Source organism: Equus caballus, chromosome 19 (assembly GCF_041296265.1).
Source record: "Equus caballus isolate H_3958 breed thoroughbred chromosome 19, TB-T2T, whole genome shotgun sequence".
Classification (NCBI taxonomy): domain Eukaryota; kingdom Metazoa; phylum Chordata; class Mammalia; order Perissodactyla; family Equidae; genus Equus; species Equus caballus.
The window spans coordinates 10,025,003-10,045,940 of NC_091702.1; the positions used below are offsets into that span (position 1 = coordinate 10,025,003).

At 44.0% G+C, this 20,938-nt stretch overlaps 1 protein-coding gene and 1 long non-coding RNA gene across 9 annotated transcripts in view; both read left to right on the top strand.

Annotated features, from left to right (window-relative positions):
• Positions 1-262: 262 nt before the first annotated feature.
• Positions 263-2,620, top strand: LOC138918948 (uncharacterized). The gene is made up of 2 exons (XR_011428723.1): positions 263-562; positions 2,431-2,620. It is a non-coding gene; the product is annotated as an uncharacterized lncRNA (long non-coding RNA).
• Positions 2,621-11,216: 8,596 nt separating this feature from the next.
• LEKR1 (leucine, glutamate and lysine rich 1) overlaps positions 11,217-20,938 on the top strand; it is a 189,460-nt gene continuing 179,738 nt past the window's right edge. For 3 of the 8 annotated variants that reach the window (XM_023623183.2, XM_023623189.2, XM_023623188.2), the window contains exons 1-2: positions 16,306-16,407; positions 19,256-19,345. In XM_023623183.2, the coding sequence (XP_023478951.1) occupies positions 19,298-19,345 (48 nt within the window). In that variant the 5' untranslated portion in view covers positions 16,306-16,407; positions 19,256-19,297. Of the gene's footprint in view, positions 11,350-16,305; positions 16,408-19,255; positions 19,346-20,938 lie in introns of those variants that run through there. The other 5 variants (XM_023623187.2, XM_070243171.1, XM_070243169.1 and 2 more) reach the window with 4 other exon arrangements.

Here is a 20,938-nt window from a genome sequence, read left to right on the forward strand (position 1 = left end):
GTGCACTGTGATGGAGAGGATCAGGGGTGTGTGCACTGTGATGGAGAGGACCAGGGGTGTGTGCATTCTGATGGAGAGGAACAGGGATGTGTGCATTGTGATGGAGAGGAACAGAGATGTGTGCACTGTGATGGAGAGGATCAGGGGTGTGTGCACTGTGACAGAGAGGATCAAGGATGTGTGCATTGTGATGGAGAGGAACAGAGATGTGTGCACTGTGACGGAGAGGATCAGGGGTGTGTGCAGTGTGATGAAGAGGAACAGAGATGTGTGCACTGTGACGGAGAGGATCAGGGGTGTGTGCAGTGTGATGGAGAGGAACAAAACAAAGGCTTTTGGATCGTATAGTCCTGGGATCCATTCCTGGCTAAGTGATGTAATTCCTCATTTCCTCCTTGTACAAAGGGCTGATAACATCCACCGTCCAAGGCTGCTGTCCATGCTGGGCACATAGTGAGTGCTTTACATATGTTGGTCCCCAGGGATATTCAGCAAGAGCCCTGGCGGATGAGTCAAAACTTGATAATCTGGAAAAAGTCTAAGGAAAAGGTATTTCAATTGGGTGAGTTAAGCAAGAGGCTCTGAGATTTTCATGAAAGCCATTCAGGGGACTTCAGTAACCCTCGTATGTGGCTAAATGCCCGAGAAAGACCTGGGCCTCCTCTTTCTTTTTGTTTCTGCTCATTTTCTTCTTTTGACTTCTTACAGCTTTTCTTTCCTCCTCCTTTTTTTTTTATCCTTCTTTTTCTTTTTTTTAATGTCAGAAGCTAGATTCTATTCTGAAGACCATCATTATTCCCAGGTAGTCTTAAGAATGTCATACAACCTTCTGAAACAGCACAGTTTCATTGGAATTTAGGCCTGGAAGGAGCAGGATTTCAAATTTAAAACAGAGAGGACAGAGTTACTTGTCCCACTGAGACACTATTAACAAAGGAATAACGAGAGCATCTACCGCGCCCTGAGTGCCTGCTCGGTGTCTCACATGCAGTATTACGCTTTCTCATAACGGCAGGGCCGATATTAGTCCCGTTTTACAGATGACAGAACTCAAACCCAGAGAGGTTAGGTGTCTAGACTTAGTGGGCCTGGGGTTTCAGTCTGTGTCTGAGTTCAAAGACCATGTTCTCTTCTGTGCACTATCCTCCCTCTCAAAGGCCCCTGACTTTCTCTGTCTCCTGTCTCTGGCTTTAGAGAAATGCTTGCCGTCTTTAGTCCTGGAAGCAGTAGTCATGTTGAATAGAAAAGTGATTGGGGGGGCCGGCTCCGTGGCCGAGTGGTTAAGTTCTCGTGCTCCGCTGCGGCGGCCCAGGGTTCGGATCCTGGGCGCGGACATGGCACCGCTCGTCAGGCCACGTTGAGGCGGCATCCCACATCCCACAACTAGAAGGATGTGCAACTAAGATATACAGCTGTGTACGGGGGGCGGGGCGGGACGGGGGGGTTGGGGAGATAAAGCAGAAAAAAAAAAAAAAAGATTGGCAGCAGTTGTTAGCCCAGGTACCAATCTTTGAAAAAAAAAAAACAAGATTGGCAACAGTTGTTAGCCCAGGTGCCAATCTTTAAAAGAAGAAAAAAAAGAAAAGTGATTGGGATAGGGCATCTACGTGAAAGAGAAAAATGACAACAGTATTACTATCTCTTTGTTGGTTCTGAGAGTGGAATTTAATTGAATAGATGTCAAAGTTATTAATAGCTTATTAAAGTACATGACAGGCACAGGAATGCCTTTGATTCCACCAGATTCCCATAATGATTAACGCTAAATCAGTGAATCCTCCTCCCCAAATTGTTTTCAGTGCCCTGGGTCATATAGTTGAGCTCTTTCTGTTATTGCTTAAACCCACTTATGCAGTAAACAGAATTATCACCATGCAGACAAACATGGAGGGTCTGTCCTCTACACTTAGGAGAAAAATGTATTGTTTTGAGGATTTGACAATTAATGTAATATTTTATTTATGTTCTCTTACTGACTTAAAGCGATTGTTAAGAAGCCTGTATGTTTTTAGGCTGGTGGCCTGCTTTAAATGCTGGTATGTATTCTTTAATATTTCAAGTACAATTTGTAAGGTTCAATAGTTTTTTAACTGAACTGTGAACATGTTTGAATACAATTATATTCAAACTTCTTGGGGAAGTCTCTGCTTATAAGAGAAGTGGTTCACGTATGATAGTGTGCAGTGGCTTAATTACTCTGTTTTTCTTTTTATGAAATGCTTCTCTCTGGACTGCAATCTTCTGACAGGACTGTACCATTGGGCTCTATGCACACACCTACCTCTTGGGACATATCTAAGATAATTTCTTCCCTGAGGGAAGATAAGATTGAAATGTTGAAAGGGAGGAAATTCATGGGATATTTGCTAGAATTACAGAATATTTGTCAATGGCTTTAGATAACATTTGTCCCAATCTTTCACTTTACAGATAAGGAAAATGAGACCCAGGGAGGCAAAATTACAGACCCCAGGTCATGCAGCTGGATGGTCCCAGAGGCAGACTGGAATGCATTTCTTCTGACTTTCAGGATGAGATACGGTCGAGTCACCAGAGGCAGAGAGTCTTAAAACAGTTTGTGGAAAAGGTGCCACTTTGAAACAATGTTCTCTTGCTCCTAGTGGCTTCTGCTCCCTCAGTTTTCTCATCAGAGCTGTTGATTGGAACTTAGCCCAGACTCTTCTGGCTGTCTACCTGCCTTCAGCCTTTCTTTTATCCTTCCCCAGCTTGACTCAGTTCTTAAGGGTACTGCTGCTGCTTCCTATTGGGCAAGTATTTTACAAACCTGCTCAAAATTCCAAGGAAGTCATTGACAGAGGCATTGCTTAATGCAAACGACTAATGCTAGAAACGTAGATAGCAATGGGAGAGAGGTGTTTTTTTTTTACTTTAATTAATTAAGAAAGTAAGTAAGTAATATTGGTTTGGAGAGGGGAGAGCTTAGTGGGTAGACAGGTTCTCGGCCTTTAACTGGTAAGCATCTAGGCTGCTAACTATGCAACATCAACCACCTAGCTATACACCCACCTGCGTACAAAGTCAAGCTTCAAATGCATAGCAAAAATGAGAAGTATTATTACAGGATTGCCCTTAAACCTGTAAAACTAACATTTTTATAGCCCTTTAGAGTTTACCAAGCACTTGCACGTCCATTATCCTCTTGGGGCCTCAAACAACCATGTGAGCTCGGTAAGGCAAACTGTGCTGTCATTTAGAGGAAAAACAGGTTCAGAGTCAGAGAGACTTACTCAGGGCAGACTCGAATCTGGTCTTCTAATTCTACAAATCCCATGTTCTTTTCATTTTATCATTTTGTCTCCCAAAAAGCCCAACAGCTATCCTTCACAGTTTTAGAAATTGGGCCAAATCTGTTTAGAAGCTGTGATGTTAATTTTCTGTGCCATCTGCAATAGGTCCCGGCTGTTGTGCCGCTCGGGCATACGACCCCAGAAGGTCATGTCAATGTTATTGTAAGACCTTATTTCCTGGATGCCGTGGCAGGTGAGGTCAGAATGTGAGGCACAGGTAAGCACAGTGGATAGAACTTGGTTTTGATGGTTCAAGTATGATAGGACACACTTGCTTACTTTTTAATTTTTTTGAAGTGCTTCTCTTTTGCACTCATATACACAGAGATCTTATTGATGAGAAAGCTGATATCTGTGGGAAATTGGGCTTCCCCATTGAAAACCCCAGTACGAGACTAGTCTCCCTACTTACAAGACCCGAAGAGGCCTCCTTCTGCCTTGTTCATCTTTGGGCCTGGAAGAGCAGAAGAGCCAACGTTCCCTTCTGGCAGCTCAGTCCTAAGGAAAGAGCAGGAAAGGGCCTGGGCTACTCACATGCTCTTACTGCTTCCAAACTCAGAGGTCACTTTAGCTCCCCTTGGGCAGAGCAAATAAGGCAGGAGGAAGAGCCAGGATTATGACGTTACTGGAGCTCCCTCCACGGATGGAGACCTCAGGAGCGGGAAGACGGGCTCCACCTGCTCTAAGTCAGTGACGATCACATGACTTAATGTAGCTGAGACACCTCGGGGCTGCTCTACAGTCAGGACTTGAGGAAGGGAAGCTCTTTCAATCAGAAATCTGCAGACTCATTTCTGGTTCCAGCTCCTCCATTAACTCCGTGATTCGGGGCAAGAGACCACATCTGTCTTGTTCACTGCTGAATCCCCAGAACCCAGACAGGTGCCTTCCACAGCACCTGTAATCATCATCACCATCATCATAATGACAGCAATAATAACAACAACTGTTTTTGAATAAATTAATTATCCTCTCTGTTTCCTTCCTCATCCATAAAATGAGGAATTTGACCTTGATGACATTTAAATTTCTTCTTTGCTCTAGTGATCTGACTCTATAATAGTTAGGGAGGCTCAGTACAGCTGATACACCTCTGTGGTTTTTTTGGTTTTAAAAACCGGCAAAAGGATTTGCTGCCAGCATCGGCATCTAGTCTTTGTATAGTGAATTCCAATATTCAGACAGGGCAATTCACTTAGAATAACCACCTATTTATAATTCACTAACAGTGTCGGGGTTAATTTTTCTCTACCCCCCAAAGATCCTGGTTAATTTTAGTAATAGTGCCAGCATTGTCGTCCATTCCTTATAATTTTTTTAAAAAACTTTCATTTTGAGATGGTAAAAAGCTTATCTCGATTAGTTAATTGTCCAGAGCTATGCTACTATCAGGGCTTTTCACCTTAAACATTAGGAGTTTATGGAATCCAATGTTGCCAAGCATTCAGATAACTGCTTTAGAAAATAATCTCCTCCTCGCCCACTGAGCCAAAAACAAAACCATTCTCCAATCGTTGCCGCCTTAGAGACAAGGAAATGGGCTGAGAGTAATATGACCAGGGCACAAAGCTAGTAAACGGCTGAGCCCAGTTCTGAACACTTTTTAAGGTGCCTTGTGTCTTCTTATCTTGTTAAGCAATTGGTCCTTAGAATCACGTGCTCCATTGTCCACTATGCAGCTAGAAAGCTAATGTGCTCCGGAAGAGGGCATGCACAGACCATAGGAGAATTTAGGACTTTTTCATTAGAAAATAGAACATTTCTTATTCACATTTGAACAGATTTGCCAACAAAGGCAAATATCATAAATCTAAAGTGAACAGACTCAAAAGGCGCAGTGAAAAATACCACAGTCGGTGAAGGAATTCCGCATCTCTAACAACAAAGGTTCCTCAAGACTCAGCTCTCCTTTATGCCCTGCCGTTTCACTGTGGAGTCTAGAAGCCTATCTGTCTACTTTGTGTCTGACTTATTTTCCTGTCAGACAGGAACTGGAATTTGAACTTTGCCCTCCAAAAGCCAAAGGCCAACTAATTTAGAAGGAGACTCTCAAAATCAATGATGGTTTCTTCCAGTTTCATTAGTCCTGTCTAAAGTGATTGAAGGATTTGATTCCCAGATAACCATGATCCTTACTGCTATTCTCACCAATCACAGTTTCTTTACTGGTCCCGATCACTTGTGCATTCCTGAGGCAAGTCTGCATGCATGCAGCATTCCACCGCAGAGCGCCTTTTCAAGTTCCCCGCCGACCTCTGTGCCGGTGAGTGATGATACCTTTATTGTACTAGCCCCAAGGTGTGGAAGCTGTTTCCTGTGGCCTAGACTCAGCCCCACTCCTCCACTTGTGGAAACATCTGCAAGTACTTTTTTCATTTCAGAGGCATCTGACCACAGCTAGCCTCCCATCTGGATTGCTTCCTTTTTCCTGATTGCTCACGTAAGGCATCAACAATCTGGGAGGGCACTGAGCAAGACAGAAACTGGGAGAGCCTTGGGATTAGAGTGGAGTGCCTGGAGGTTGGTTCTTATGGGCTCTCTCATACCCATTCATTAATTGATTCATTCACTCATCCTCATTTATTGGGTGGTACTAGCAATGCAAATATCGACAAGCAGCAGTCTCTGTCCTCACATAGGAAACAATCTATTGCATGCTATGTTTATTGTCTCAAGGTGGGGAATAATCAGTTTACATATTTACCAAGTGTCTTCTACATGTAAAGTTGCACAATTGCTTTAATTCTTATAGGTATAGGGTTTATGGAATATTTAACTTAATCTCTGTTTCCCCACCTTTAAACTGCATAAAATGGAAAGCAATACACTCTAAAGGCTTTTGTAGATAATCATTAAGAAATACCATAAGAATCTCTACTTGATAAGTGAAATGATAAATTGTGTAGTGCCGAGTAATCATATTCCTTGATATGTTTCATTTGCTTTAGGCCTATATATTAAGCTACAAAACTGACTACTTAACTATTGTCAGAAAGAGACTATATTTTAAAAAGTGTTAATGCAGTTGGATCATTTTTATGCTCTTATATTAATTCCAAGTTTTTTATATTTATATTACGCACATGCGCACATTTTAATAAGTTACATTTAAACTCTTCATTTTATTATAGTTAAATCAGACAAAGATCTAATTAATCCCATCCCCGGAGTTGTTGAGCAATAATTATACCTCCAAGAGCACCAGGAGATTTAAGGTGTACACAGGGCGTGGCCCATCCACCCAGGATTTCAAAACCACATGCTTCTTCAGGTCCTGTTGGGGCTCATCTGTCTGCACATCTCCCCTGCATGAGCTTGGACTAATCAGGTCACTATGTCCTGACACTGCAGTCTCTGCCACTCATTGTTTGCAACCTGATGCAACATCAACAGACCACAGAGAAGTTAGCAACGGGAAAAGGAAGACACTTTAATACATAAGGCCGTTCCCAGAGTTCAGCAGGACATATATCCTACATCAAATCATCTGCTATCAAATCCTACAAATGAGCTCAGCCCAAAGGTTGAGCCACACTGTCTCATGTTCTCCAGTTGCAGTGCAATACTGAGGCAACCTGTTGTGAGCTGACAATCTTCCGAGTCTGCTAAAATTGAGAAGGCGGGTTGTTGCTCAGTCAGTGCTTCCTTTTTTTCTTTTCCTGCTTTATCTCCCCAAATCCCCCCGGTACATTGTTGTATATCTTAGTTGCAGGTCCTTCTAGTTGTGGCATGTGGGACGCTGCCTCAGCGTGGCCTGACAAGCAGTGCCATGTCCGCGTCCAGGATCCGAACTGGGCCGCCGCAGCGGAGCACGCGAACTTCACCACTTGGCCATGGGACTGGCCCTGTCTGTGCTTTCTTTTTGCTGCATAACGTTTCACACAGCACCATGCCTTGGTAGGTCTTCATTTAGCCAAGATATTAATTGGACGTCTTGGAAGATGACAGGGGTTGTTTCACTTCTCCTTCAGCCTTGGCTTCTCCCCACCCTGCAATGTTCTCCGTATTACGACTCATAAGACAGCAATGCTATTAAAAACAACAGGGAAATACATATCCAGGGGCACATGGGAGCTGGCTGCTGAGAACTCTGAGAACAGAGGGAGCCACGGTGGCTCTATGATGCCTTGTTCAAATTAGAAAAAGACACCCCTTCCTCAGGCGGATGCAAGGCACATGTCTTAGCAAGTGAAGCGAGGGGCTGGAGTTCAATGCCTACCCACCTCCCCAGCCAGGCACCATTCTGCAGTCAACAAACAGCACAAGTGTATGGCACCCTGGCAAAAACGGCGTGCATAGCCTGAAAATGATAGCAGAGGGCATTAAGAATGATGAAGGCAACTTTGATATGGAGACGGATGGAAAACAGACAGCATTGTGTGGTTTTGTCTTAATGTTTTCTAAATAGAAGAGACTGACTGAGGATGGTATCTGCCTTCTGCTTCAAGTTAAAACCACCATGGTGAATTTTCCTTTCCCTCTGGAAGGATTTCGGCTAAAAACTGAGACCAGGAAGGGGTTTTTCCTTTACACAAAGATGTTTGTAATGCACTACAATTCCGAAAGTTATCTGCATTTAGAGACCAAAACCACTTAAACCTTAAGTAATGAGTCAGTTTTGTCTGTTCACTGCTCTATCCTCGACACCTAGAACAATGCCTGACATACAGTAGGTCCCCTCACATGCTGATTGAGTAAATCTCTAATCCTAGACTTTCACTCCTCGAGCAACAGGAAATTACACCAAGAAGATCTCTCGCCTTTGAGATCCCACAGATCAAATTAGGAAGAGTCATCAAAAATTAGTTTTCTCCTAGGCATTTCACATGCCAGAGGTCTCAGCTCTCTGATAAAATATCAGCACAAATACTACTCAAATACTGAATATTTAAAACTTTCATTGTGCATCATGAAATATTTGTCAACTGACAATGAAGCATCTATAAGCCAAATCTTTTACGTAAGGATGCAGCCTTCCACGCTGTATTTCAGTACTTGATAGGCTAAATGAAAAAAATTTGGTAGCACACTTGCATTTAAACGTTATGTTATACTTTGGTAATTTTATCTATGGATTGTCATAACAGTGGTGTATTATTTATAGTAATTGAATATATCATCTTCCCCCAAAGATCTCAAAGTGTCTTTGGAGAGTAAGGAATAGTCCTCCCCACACCTCTGGGGAAGTGGGTAGGCGGTAAGCATTATTTTCATCGTGCCAGGATCACACATGAGTCAGTGGCAGGCCTGGCATTACTCACTCATGACACTAGTTCGCAGCTTTAACCATCAGCGAGGACTGCCTACATATTCATTCACTCGCTCCTTCCTTCCTTCATTCAAAATACTCATTTGATGCAGTTTGCTAGGCACTTTGACTCAAGCACCAATTTCCTTACTGAACTCACAGCATATGAACATTACTTTTCCTAAAAAAAAATTCTCATAACGAATATTTAAAATTCAGAACAGAGATTTTCCTGCACATGATGATTAATCCTAATTGTTTCAGAGTGACACACCTACCAGTGAGTCACATGTACGCTACGGAACTGACTGAAACACAAAATACTTAAAGACAGACTTCTCTCTCGTGTTACAGATGTTAATCATGTGCCTACAACATAAGGCTTAGTTTTCTGACGTTTGCTTGGTACAGCTAAATATTTGCGTTTTCCGTGTCTAATTAGAAGCTTCTGCCGTGTATTATAGTTGAGTTGGTACAAGATGTTCAAGACCATGAAAAGATGAATGTAATGGCTTCCTCGTGTCACGGACTGAATTTTTCTTTTTCAGTTCATTTGTCCTTTTAAGTAATCTTACTATTTGTACTCTGACTCTCTTACTGAATTCAGTTATTCCTCTTGCCAACCCACGCCTCCAGTCTTGACTGTACAAATTCAGTTTCGTGTACGCATCTGCAAGCCACGTGCACGGTCTGTGAAACGAAGTAATATAAACAAATGAAACGCACACTTTCATGACCGTGGAGTTCCGTGTTCCAGCGGTTTGTGGACGGCCGCGTCGCGGGCGCAGGGTCGGGCCCGGATTCACAGGGGCTGTCGGGGCGCGCCCCCAGCCCCCGCCCCAGCCCGCCGCGCGGGGACAGGCCAGCGCTCCCGTCCGCGGCCGCCGGGCAGGGGCTGCGTGCTGGCGGCCTTCCCGCCGTGGGGGGGGGGGGTGGGCTCCCCTCCGCGGCTCGCACGCACGGCCTCGCCGGCACGCGGCCCGGCGGGAGAGGCGCCTCGGCTCAGCCTGCGACGCCGCCGCCCCCGCACCTCCCCGCGCCGGCCCGTCCTCCGCGGGCTCAGTCGCCGGGCTCCGCACCCCGTCCGCGCACTGCCGGGCGACGCGAGCCAGCGCGCAGGCCGCCGAGAGGGCCGGCGGGCGGCCGGGGCGGGACCGCTTCCTCGCCGCGCCCCGCGCCCCGCGCCCCGCCGCCCGAGGCGCTGCTTTGCAGCCGCGGAGACAACTCTTCGGTTAAAACGAGGACATCACCGGGGGCGCGGGGGCGGGGCGGCGCCCGGGATTCCTCGGGGGATTAGGCGGCGGGCTCGGCACGCGAGGCGGATCCGGGCCGCCAGGAAGGCCCGGGCGAGCGCGGGGGATGGGGGGGCGGGGAGGGGCCGCAGGCTTGCGTGACCGGGCGCCCGGCGGCCGCACGCACTTCGTGCCGCGGGCGGCCCTCCCCGGCCGCCGCTGGGGGCGGAGGCGCAGGTGCGGAGGGCGGGGCGTCACGCTAGGGTTTGGGGCGGCGGAGTTCACGGCGGAGGACACGGCGGCTCCGGCGCTCGGGACGCTGGCGAGGACGGCGCGGCCGGGCTGTGCGGCAGGAGCTGGGGCTGCGCGCCCACGAGCGGTCACGCCCGGGCGGCCCGGGCGCGCGCTGCGTCCACGGCTCGGAGCTTAACGGCGGTGGGGATTCTGTGCCTGCTGGCATTCCTCCCAGCAGCGTTCTTTCCGGGGTTTTATTTTAAAATCAGAGGTGCCCGAGTTCCCTGCGTACTAACCGGCGAGTCTAACGTCTTTTACCTCTTTTATCTGGTGACTCAAGAGTCCCAAGGGCATTAAAAAAAAAAGGTAACTGACATTATAGGACGCCGTAATCCAAGTTCCTTCTCAAGATCGTGTGAGCAAAAAGTGTTTTTCGCTGATATCTATTTATATAATTCAAATGATTGTAGATCTTTAGCTAGATCAAGTTTGGAGGGCAAAACAAAAATATTAACATCAAGACAGTTGAACACTCAACTGAAAGCTCAAAAATTCCACATTAGCTTATTTTCTATTTATTTAAATTTCGATTTGGTGGATCTCTGCTCTTATTTATTTCCCTATTATTATTACCCTTAGGCCTATGGTGCCTAGTTACACACAGAAACGCTTATTTTTGCCATACAAGTAACACACCGTTACAGAAGAGGCGGAATCTCCCGGGGTGGGATGCCGACCATAAACTCGCCTCTCAACTTAGCACATGTGGAAAGGGGGCAAGGTTCACTGTTTAATTTTAAAATGTTCTCCCAGCGAACTCAGCTTCTCCCCTAAGCGTACGTAGGCACGTTTGTTCTGCATGCCCAGCGCTCTTCCTTTCTCCTGGGACAGAGCGGCCCCTCCTCAGAGTCTGCGTCTGCTTCTACTCCTCTAGACGTGCGATTAGAAAGGGAGGGGTCATCGCGTCTGGCCTGCCCACTTGGTCCCCACACTTGGTCAGGAGGCCTGTACCTGACTCCTCCTGGCTTCAGGAACTGGGTCAAGGGATTGCCGTGTAACTCCAGGTGTGCCAGTCATTTCTGGCATTTTTCTAACTGGAGGTTGGGAACCGAAGCGTCTCGTCCCCTGACCGGTCGGCCACCACTGCCCTGCTATGTGCAGGGACTGGAAAGGAGAACGGAACCAGCTTTCATTAAGCAGTAGATTCAAAGGGCTGAGACTCTGCATGACTTCTTAGAGTTCCAGAATCCACATGTGAAGTTCTCAAGGCAGTCCTGTTTCCTGCTTCCTTGAAGCTTGGTTCTTCAGCTCCTCTGTTGATTCTGAGGTACTCTGGTATCCTGACTACTGAAATATACATTGGTAGAAGTAATTAACAAAATGTATACTTAGAATGCTATTTAAATACAATTTTTTTGGATTTATAATACTATTTTTAACTTGCTTTTTTCACATAACGATCCATTGGGACATTACTCACCAAAGAACTGCATCATCATTTCTAACAGCTGCACAGTCTTGTTTGATAAATCGATATTTCACATTTTGGTATTTCCAGTTTTTAAACATTACAAACAAGAGTGTGATGAACACTAAAGACGTGCTAATAAGAATGAACTTTCCCAGAAGCTTCTAGCAACCTTCTCTTAGAGCCTCTTTGGTCAGAATTGGGTCATAGGCCAGTTCCGGATTTAAATCACTGGTACAGGGGAAGGAGCTGGGAGAAGTGGCCTGTCTGCGCTCATTCCCTGAGGTGGGCTGATTCGCATGCGCTTGGAGACAGAGGGACGGAGGGTGGAGAGGGCTGCATTCCTGAATGAAAGGAAGAAGGGGGTCAGGTGTCCACTGCAATAGTTTGGAACATTTCTAGGTGTTTAAAACATAATAAATGTACTAATTTTGGACCCTAAAAGCAATGTTTAAGCGTGCTAGTTGCTCTACACCCTTGCAAACCAGGGCTACCATAATTATTTTAATCTTTTTCATCTGTTGATAGACCTGGTCGTAATATTTGATATATTTTATCCATAGGTCATAAGAAAATATCTTTAAGATGTTTTACAACTCATTTAATGACATTAAAACATTCTATTAAGAGATATAACAAAATGACAGGAAAATTGCTATAATCTATATCCTATAAATTCCATAGCTACCTAAAATTATAGGTAGAGAAACATGAACTTCATCTCCATAAAGGCAGAATGAAATCACTTCTGCCACTTATCAAAACAAATGTGAGTTAGACTCTTAGATGCTTCATCAGAGTCCTGTGGATATCTCAGAAATAAAGAAGTAATCATTTCATTAAACAAGCAAACAAATTCTACAGTTATCTTTTAAATGCATAAGGCAGTTATACATTTTCAGTTTTTAGATTCATTAGCATTTATTAAGTGCTTATTAAAGGCTAGATATGGCATGGTAAGAGTTTAATAAAAGGAATATGGATAATTTACATTACAGATTAATCTCTTAAAGAACTATCAGTGCCATATTTTTGAGCATCAAATTCCTTACAAGAGTTTTAAGTTTGTGCCATTAGAACTTTATTCTTTTTGTGTTTTTAAATATATTCATGTAACAAATATTAAACTCTATTTGGCACATAGTACATTTTTGAGTGAAGCTCTTATCAGTAGTGAACAGGCCACAAAAGAATACATTTACAATCATCAAAGGTTTCACTGTAGTGCTTGACTTCCTTTTAATATTTGAGAGGAGATGTTTATCATTTAAAGGCCTGACTTGCCTCACAGGGAATTTTGTTCAAGAATCATATTCTTGGGACTAAAAAGAATTCAGTGCACTATTTATTCCTGCACAGATGACAACACATTTGAACTTGTAGAGAAATGCTATTTAAACATTATGACCTTCATTTTATTAGGTGCTCAAGTTTACACTGCACATGTGACGGATTCAAAAATATACGGAGCATAAACCCACAAATAGTATTTTGGGGTCAAAGCCACCTCCAGACCGGAGTTATCTGGGGTTCAAAATATACAAAGCAGCTTTGCAAAGGAGTCTGAAACTATAAATGCTGATAGCAGTTTAAAAAAAAAACAGTATTAGGAAAGAAAATACAATCCACATCTTGGTAGGAATAAAATGTGTTGGGCTAAGTACAACAAAACAAATGGTCACTTGTAGCTGACCTGCTTTTGAAAAGACTGGAAGCTGTATGAGAAAAGTTATGAAGAAAGTCAGTCTAAGACAAAGTTAAGTTTCCAGAATTCAATACTTTTGGGATACTTACGTATGTTACTAATCCATAGTAGGCTGATGCCCCATGGGTACTGGCTGGCTGGCAGAATCAGCTGATGCACTACGCGAGGCCCAGGTGCTTCTGCTTACACTCACATTCAGTCCAAGCACACGCAGTGCTCATGTGCTCAGCCGTGCCCTTGCCACTTCCATCTTTGGGTGAAAGTAAATAGCAAGTAGGATCTGACTGAGTTATGACTGGAAGGGTCAATAAATGAAACATTCTGTATGAAGTCCCTGGCAAATAGAACCCAATAAATATTAGCTTTTTCAAAATTCTGTACTTGCATTGGATGGAACCCAGAAATACCAGTGAAATCTGTGGTTGCTTCCAACCTGGGGGGCCCTGTCTGCAATCTCGTTATTCAGACCTCTGCAGGGATAATGTTGTCCTGTGTTCTGGTTCACAGGATAAAGATAAAATTGCGCTAACTGAAATTTTGCCACGCTCCCTTTGTAGTGTCCTGGGTTCACTTTGAAATTAGCAATCTTGGGTAGACTTCCTGATGTTTTTATCAGACTTGCCAAGTACCTATTCTCCCACTCGCCTTTAGTGGGGGAAGAAAGGGAAGAGGGGAGTGGGCATACTGCTATTTACCAAAATGAATGGGATGAATGACAATGTCCTGCTGGATAAATATCTTAGGTAAATTTGTAACAGAAGCAAAAGCACAGACACTGTGTCCTCATAAATGTGAACACAAAGGTCTGCGGACAGCGTGGAAAGCCCTAGGTTAGCCACTTTACAGAGACTCTACTCCCAAAACTAGGGAGTTTCTTTTTCTTCCAGGGGTCATTGACCCACAGGGGAAAAAAGAAGAATAAAGGGTCACAGAAGAAGGTAAAAAGAATTTAATTTAGTTATCACTGGATTATTTTTAAGAGTCACAGTAAAAAGCGAAACTTAGCTGATTTAAAATTTAAGAATAGGATAACACAAAACTTTATGCGATGTGTCCAATGGGAATATTTCAAATTCTCCTTCAGTTCCAGTATGGCCAATAACGGGGTGGGGAAAAGGAATGGAAAAACAAAAAGGACAAGGAAAGAAACTTAGATGGAGAGAAAGAGGAAGAGACTGAGACCAACAGAGAACCAACAAAAAACATACACCAACACTGGGGAGAGGCTGACCGGATCACTTTTGTTTTATTTTAAACCTATTTTGTAACACACTGTCACAACTCTTCATCTGTTGCTGTGGTATTCAGAAATAACACTTTTCACTGCTACTGTTTAACAAAGGCTGTTCTTCACAATTTATCACCTCTCTTTATCCTTGAGATTCTTACTGGGCCTTCCACTATTCAATAGAACTTTCTTCGATGCTGAAGGTGTTACATATACATGTGCTGTCTTATGCGGTAGCGACAGGTGACTACTGAGCGCTTGAAATGTGGCCAGTGCAATACAGGAATGGAATTTTAAATTTTATTTCATTATAATTAAATAGTCACATGTGGCTATCTTCTTGGACAGTGCAGGTCTAAGGGACATTTACAGTGGAAGGAAAATTGGTCTCAAGGCCAATGTAGAGATGAATAGCATAGATGAAATTAAACCACAAAATGAATTACAGCCTTTCAGCTGGATCTTCTCCTATCCTTAAAGTGTTTCCTTATCATATAAAGTACTCAGTAAATATTATTATTGCTAATAATCATATTATTAGCCAAACTAGCTTCAGAACAGAGTGATCTTGCTTTAGGTGTGCAATTCCTGTTCCAGATAAAGCACTCAATGGATCTGGATGAACTGGTTTTTTGTGTCCTATATTGTTATAAAAATGAGAACAGTTCTACCTTCGTTGTCCCTCAAAGATTAACATGCTGAGGATGAACAGCCCTGAAAACTTTGCGCTTCTCACTAAAAACACTGCACTTGACTACTTCATTGGCTGTCCTCTGCAACCCTTAAGCCTCTGTCCATTCCTCTAATCATTGTTTACCTTTCCAGATGAAGAAAAATGCACTCTTTGAGGGGGTGGAAACAGAAAGTTGCTGGTAGGCATTGGGGCAAAACTATCAGTTAGGTTAAGTGCACAGGGTACAGCTATCCCCAAAGCTTTTAGTGCTTTGAGGAACAAAGCTTTTAGGTGTTCAGTACTCATGCTGTCATTTTCATTAATAGCTATCAACCAGCAGTTTGACTGTGTTCCAGCACTGCTCTGCATCAATCCATCACTTCTTTATTCTACAGGTTTAAATTATTTCCTTTGTATTTACTTAACCTTACTTCATTCAATAGTAGCAGTTCTCTTTCCTTGCTAGTGAGCTGTGAAATGTTTTGTTCCTTGGAAGAGCTGCATTTTCGACCTCAAATAATCCTCAAAAAGGAGATATCTGGGCTATGAATGAGTCACTTGCAAATCATACCAATGGCTGCCCCTGCCTGGGGTAGTCACAGAGCATCACCCACCTTGGGATGCAGTGCTTGTGGCGTAGTACGTCATCAATAAATATCTGCTTTATGAATGAAGGAAAGCTAGTCACGTGTAAGGGTGGGAAGCCTTCTATAAATAAACAAATTGTGGACAAGCTATCTCAAGGTACCTTTTTAACTAAGTCCTCCATCTTGACTACTTTTGGACTAGCATGAAAATTTTACCAACGCCTTCCCAATTAATTTGCCCTGGCTGGAATGACCGAGAGCAGAGCTCCCCTTTACAGCATGGCCTCTACCGGCATCTCTCCTCTTCGCGCTCAAGAAGAGTAACTGCCCACTGCTGCGTGCGGCACACTGGCCTACAGCCAGTACAGACGGTAGACGGACTTCGGCCTCCACCCCAGGCAGCATTTCCCTCCCACCCGCCGCAGGCCTGAGGACGTCTCCCTACACCCAGCAGTCGCTACCACGACTCCAGCACGCCCTCCCCGCCTCGCCTCCGTGCCCCTTCCCCCGTCTCCCAGCACCCCGCGTAGGACGGACCCTTCCCTCCGACGCCCGCCACAAGCTTTTCCGCTTCGGCCCGGCGAGCGAGGTCGCGGGTCCGACTTCCGCGTCGGCGAGTGGCGTGGGCTGTGACGTCACTGCGCCCTGACGTCAGGCCTACGTGCGGCACGGTCTCCCGGGAGACCGGGGAAGCCGTTTCGCCCCCGGCGGAGTCGAAGCCTAGGTGAGACAGTGAATGGCTTCCGTGGGCCCCGGATGACCCGGTCCCCCGAGGCGCGGTGGCGGCGCGGAGGCGAGAGGTCCGGACAGCTGAGCCGGCGCCGCGCCCCTGCCCGTCCCCGAGCGCGCGCGGCCCGGCGCCCTCCTCTTCCCGGAGCGCGCGGCTCGGGCACCCCGCACCCTGCCTCCTCCTGCCCCGCGGGTCTCAAGGGGACGGGTTAGAGGGGGGCAGCTTTGAAAACCCTCCCGGCAGTTCTGTCTGGCCGTGCAGTTGGCTTCCATCTGGAAGATCCTGCCGCTTCCGGAAAGCCTCAGGACGTGCGCTTCCGCGCTCCCCTGACCCTGACCGGCTGGCCGTGGGTGACTCACGCCAGGGCCGCTGTTCTCGGAAGGGCCTGGGCGCCGAGCGTGAGTGAGTGGCCCGGCGTGACTCTGGTGTGCGGAAGGGCATCGGAAGTTAACAATCAGGGACGTGCCTGTGTTTCTCACACCTCGTCCTCGTGATGCTGTTAGCAGGTTCACAAATACCTGCTCAGCTGCTGCCACTTGTCACGACACCTCCTGCCGAAGGGCGCTGTACACGTGGTAATGTGACAGAAGAAAAGGGACTCATTTGATAAAACACGGAAAGTAATATAAGGGAAATTAAAAATTAATTTTTTTCCTGTTGCCAAAAGGGAAAAAGATCTTTCCCCGCCCTTTCTTGAGAAAGCTCATCATTGTGAATGCTTCCCCTATTCCTTTGATATGTATGCAAATCTTTTAAAAGACCTAGAATGTATTTCCTGGAGGACCTGAGAGCCGTTTCTTTAAAATGCGAACGGCAATGAAGACAGCGCCCGTCTCTCCATATCACTGGAGGTTGAGCCTAAGCGCCTCACTTCCAGTAGCCAAGTGCTTTGTCGTTGAGCTATGTATTCTTTAGAACAAACGCAATTAGCTAGCACAAATGGCTACTTAGATTACCAGGTGAATTTAAAACGAACCGTGAGTGTATAGCAAGCTGTGTTGAGAACAAGTTGCCAATTATCTTGAGAAAATATATGTAATAGATTGTATCTGCGTGGCTGTATAAAGACTGGGATCTCTTTCTTTGTAATCTCATTAGCCAATTGGCTGTAATGTGCATCACAATCAAGTTAAATGCTTATTCTATAATAAAACTATTTTCTTTCTGCATTGTGGAGAGATTTTTCTGGGTTGGCAGGATATTTTATTTTTAATTTTTCCTCAATAATCGGAACCTGCCAGTTCTTCCTCTTTGGTATAGTAAGGCCACAAGTTGGAATAGGTTTATAGACAGTGAAGATAGTAAATAAAAACTCCTCCGCTGGTGCCTTGTTTATATTGCCACTAGATCCATGCTCCCAAGTAATTTTATGGATGCAATTTTAAAAGGAGATTTAGTTGGTAATTTAGGAAAAATTCTACTCCCAATAGGGTTTAATTAAGATGATGCTATCTTATTTTACTGATGGTGAGTCCATTGTAAAATGGCAGAAATGAGAATAATGAGCCTTCTGTGAATAATGAGCTCTTGCCACATCACCATGACAGTCTGCCAAACAGCAGGTTATTATGTACTTGACCGTGTGGGCCTGTGTTAACTGTGCTAGTTAACTTTACCGAACACACACACACCACACTGTGTTATGTTTATATGGGAAGACAGCTCATTAGTTATTTGTTTTAAACATCAGCTCGTTAAAACAAGAGGCACTGTGCTAACAAGATGGGGAACCCTCTCTTCCACCAGTGGTTGCACAGTTGAAAAACATACTGCCACTACAGGAATTTTTGTCAACTACAGTTTCCCTGCCACCTTGCCAAGGCTGAGGTTGCCGTTTTGGATACAGCTCTATGCCTCTCGAGGCTCTCTTTGTCAAAATCCTGCCCTGATCAGAAGTAAACAACCTCAGGAAGCCTTCACTAATTCCCCACTCCCATCAGAAAGATAAGGCATTTTTCCTTCCTGAACTCCTAGATTGTTTGTGGCCCCCAGGCCTTCTCCTTGCTGTGGAACTCTGCCTGTGTCATCTTACTGTGCTGCCTGCCTTTCACCCCTTGCTCCTTAGATATATATAAATGACTCTCACCCATGAAGCTGGGCTGTCTGTTCTTTCTCATGTTTGGGAAAGAGTTAAAAAAACAAAAAGGATTCCAAATGCTCCTCTATTCATCTTGTGTGGTTTTATGAAAGTAGTGATAGAGTTTTATATTGAAGTGTTTTATCAGAAAATGAAAATCTATTAAAAGTGAAATATCTGCATAAAAGTTATGTAAATGTCCGTCTTAGGTAAAATTGATGCTTGGCTTCTCAGGCCATGACAACTCTTTCGTTCAGTGCCTGCATATCATATTTAATCTGATAACTAAATATTTTTTTCTGTAGTTCATCATTTAAACCAACATTCATGTCACAATTGTTTTCCTTCTCTGCTTAACTAAAAGAGTATATTTAGGTATTTTTCTAGAAGCTTTTCAGAAAAACTTGTCTTTTTAAAATAATTGAAATAAATGGGTGTTTAAAATTTTAAGTGATCTTTATTCCATATTTGCAAAACAAATCATTAGTAGTAAACCACTATAGAAATTACAATTAGACTGTAAAGTTCTGAAGAAAGGAAATATCATTTCTAAGTCAGTGGTCTCTCTCTGTGCATCCTTCCTGTTCTGTTGGCCTAACAGCTGAGAAAATTCCAGGTGTACCTTTTAACATTGAGTTGATGAAACAAGCATTTGTTGAAAGAGTTATCACTATTCATCCCCAAGTATTCCCAGGATTTTATATCTTTTAATTTGAATTTTCTTCAAATTACTTCAGTTCTGACTATTTCCATCAATGTTTTTAGATTATTTTACTCCAGAGCTCCCTCAGTATATTTGGGGAAATTATGGATCGTCACATTCCCATGCATGCATTACCCGAAGAAATCCAAAAGGTATGATACTATATTGTGTTACTACAGCAAAACATTAGCAGGATCTTAACAGACCCCTCTAAAACCTGGGGGAGTAAATTCAGAGGTTTTGTATTTATTTTGGTCAGGGGATCTGCAGTGGGTTGGTGGAGCTGGGAAGAGAATAATCATAATGGTTAGAACTGTAGAATTCAATTCAGTGCAAAGAAGGTTTGACCCATGAAAGAAGACAGATATAATCATTCCAGCACAGTATTGACCAGGTGTTTGTGTAGCACTTACGAGAAGAGGGCCCCAGGAAATGTCCAAATATTATATTTACGTATTTTTCTAGCAGCTTTTCAGAAAAAAACTTTTTTTAAACTGAAATAAATGGGTCTGTTTAGAATTTTCAGTCATCCTTATTCTGTATTTGCAAAACAAATAATTAGTAGTAAATCACTACAGAAATTACAGTTAGTTTGTAACTTTATGTGATGTAAATTTTCAAGTCTCTCTCTCTGTAGGAGTCTGTTTCAGTTTCACCTTAATTCTTGCCACTTACTGTGCACCAGGCACTGTTTTGAGCCCTTTCACATATATCCACTCATTTAATCTGGTTAACAAGCAATTCTTCACAGTTTCTATGCTGCTCTGCTTCCTGTTAGTTCATATCTGTCTGCAGGCGAAACGTTTCTCCTGTGTTTAGTTTGGCAATGCTTACACTGTTAACAGTGTAATTTAAAAAATACTTCTTTGAGGGGCCGGCCCTACGGCGAGTGGTTAAGTTCACGCCCTCCACTTTGGCAGCACAGGGTTTCTCTGGTTTGGATCCTGGGCACAGATGTGGCACTGCTTATCAGACCATGTTGAGGCGGCGTCCCACACAGCACAACCAGAAGGACCTACAACTAGAATATACAACTATGTCCTGGGAGGCTTTGGGGAGAAGAAGAAGGAAAAAAAAATGATTGGCAACAGATGTTAGCTCAGGTGCCAATCTTAAAAATAAAATCTCTTTGAAACTGATTGAAAAATTGTGAATTAAAACCTCAAACCTCAGCTATCATTAGTCATTTAGGCTCTTCACTATATCGACAGTCAACTCTTACTAACCACCAATCTGTTACTTTTTAATTAAATATTTCAGTCAACTCTCAGATATGCTTTTATCCTCTGTGCGTCTTCTTTTGGGCTGCCTATTAGCATTAATCATGCCATTGATTGAACTTGATGCTTACTGTTACTGTATATTCTTCAAATTTATGTAAACTGCAACCTAGTAGGAACTGGAGGGAAGTTCAGTTACCAGAAAGAAACCATTGGGTTCAATTCGCTTTACTTTTTAAGTTAGGCGTAAGAGATGGTAAGCACAGAGAGAGCTCTGCTGTGCTCTGCTTACCTGAGAAGTGGTGCTTGTCTGTGTCTGAAGACATGGAGCATCCTCCTTCTCTCCCTCACCTGAGTTCCTTTCATATACTAGCCTCATGTGGTGGAGATTAGAAGAAGAAAACCATCTGCAAGACAATCCTCTTACTTCAGACCCCAAACCTCTGTAGGGAAGAGAATGTATTGTGGCATGAAAAAATAACTCTGAAAAACAGTGTGTGATTTAAATGTCATATGAGATGGTCT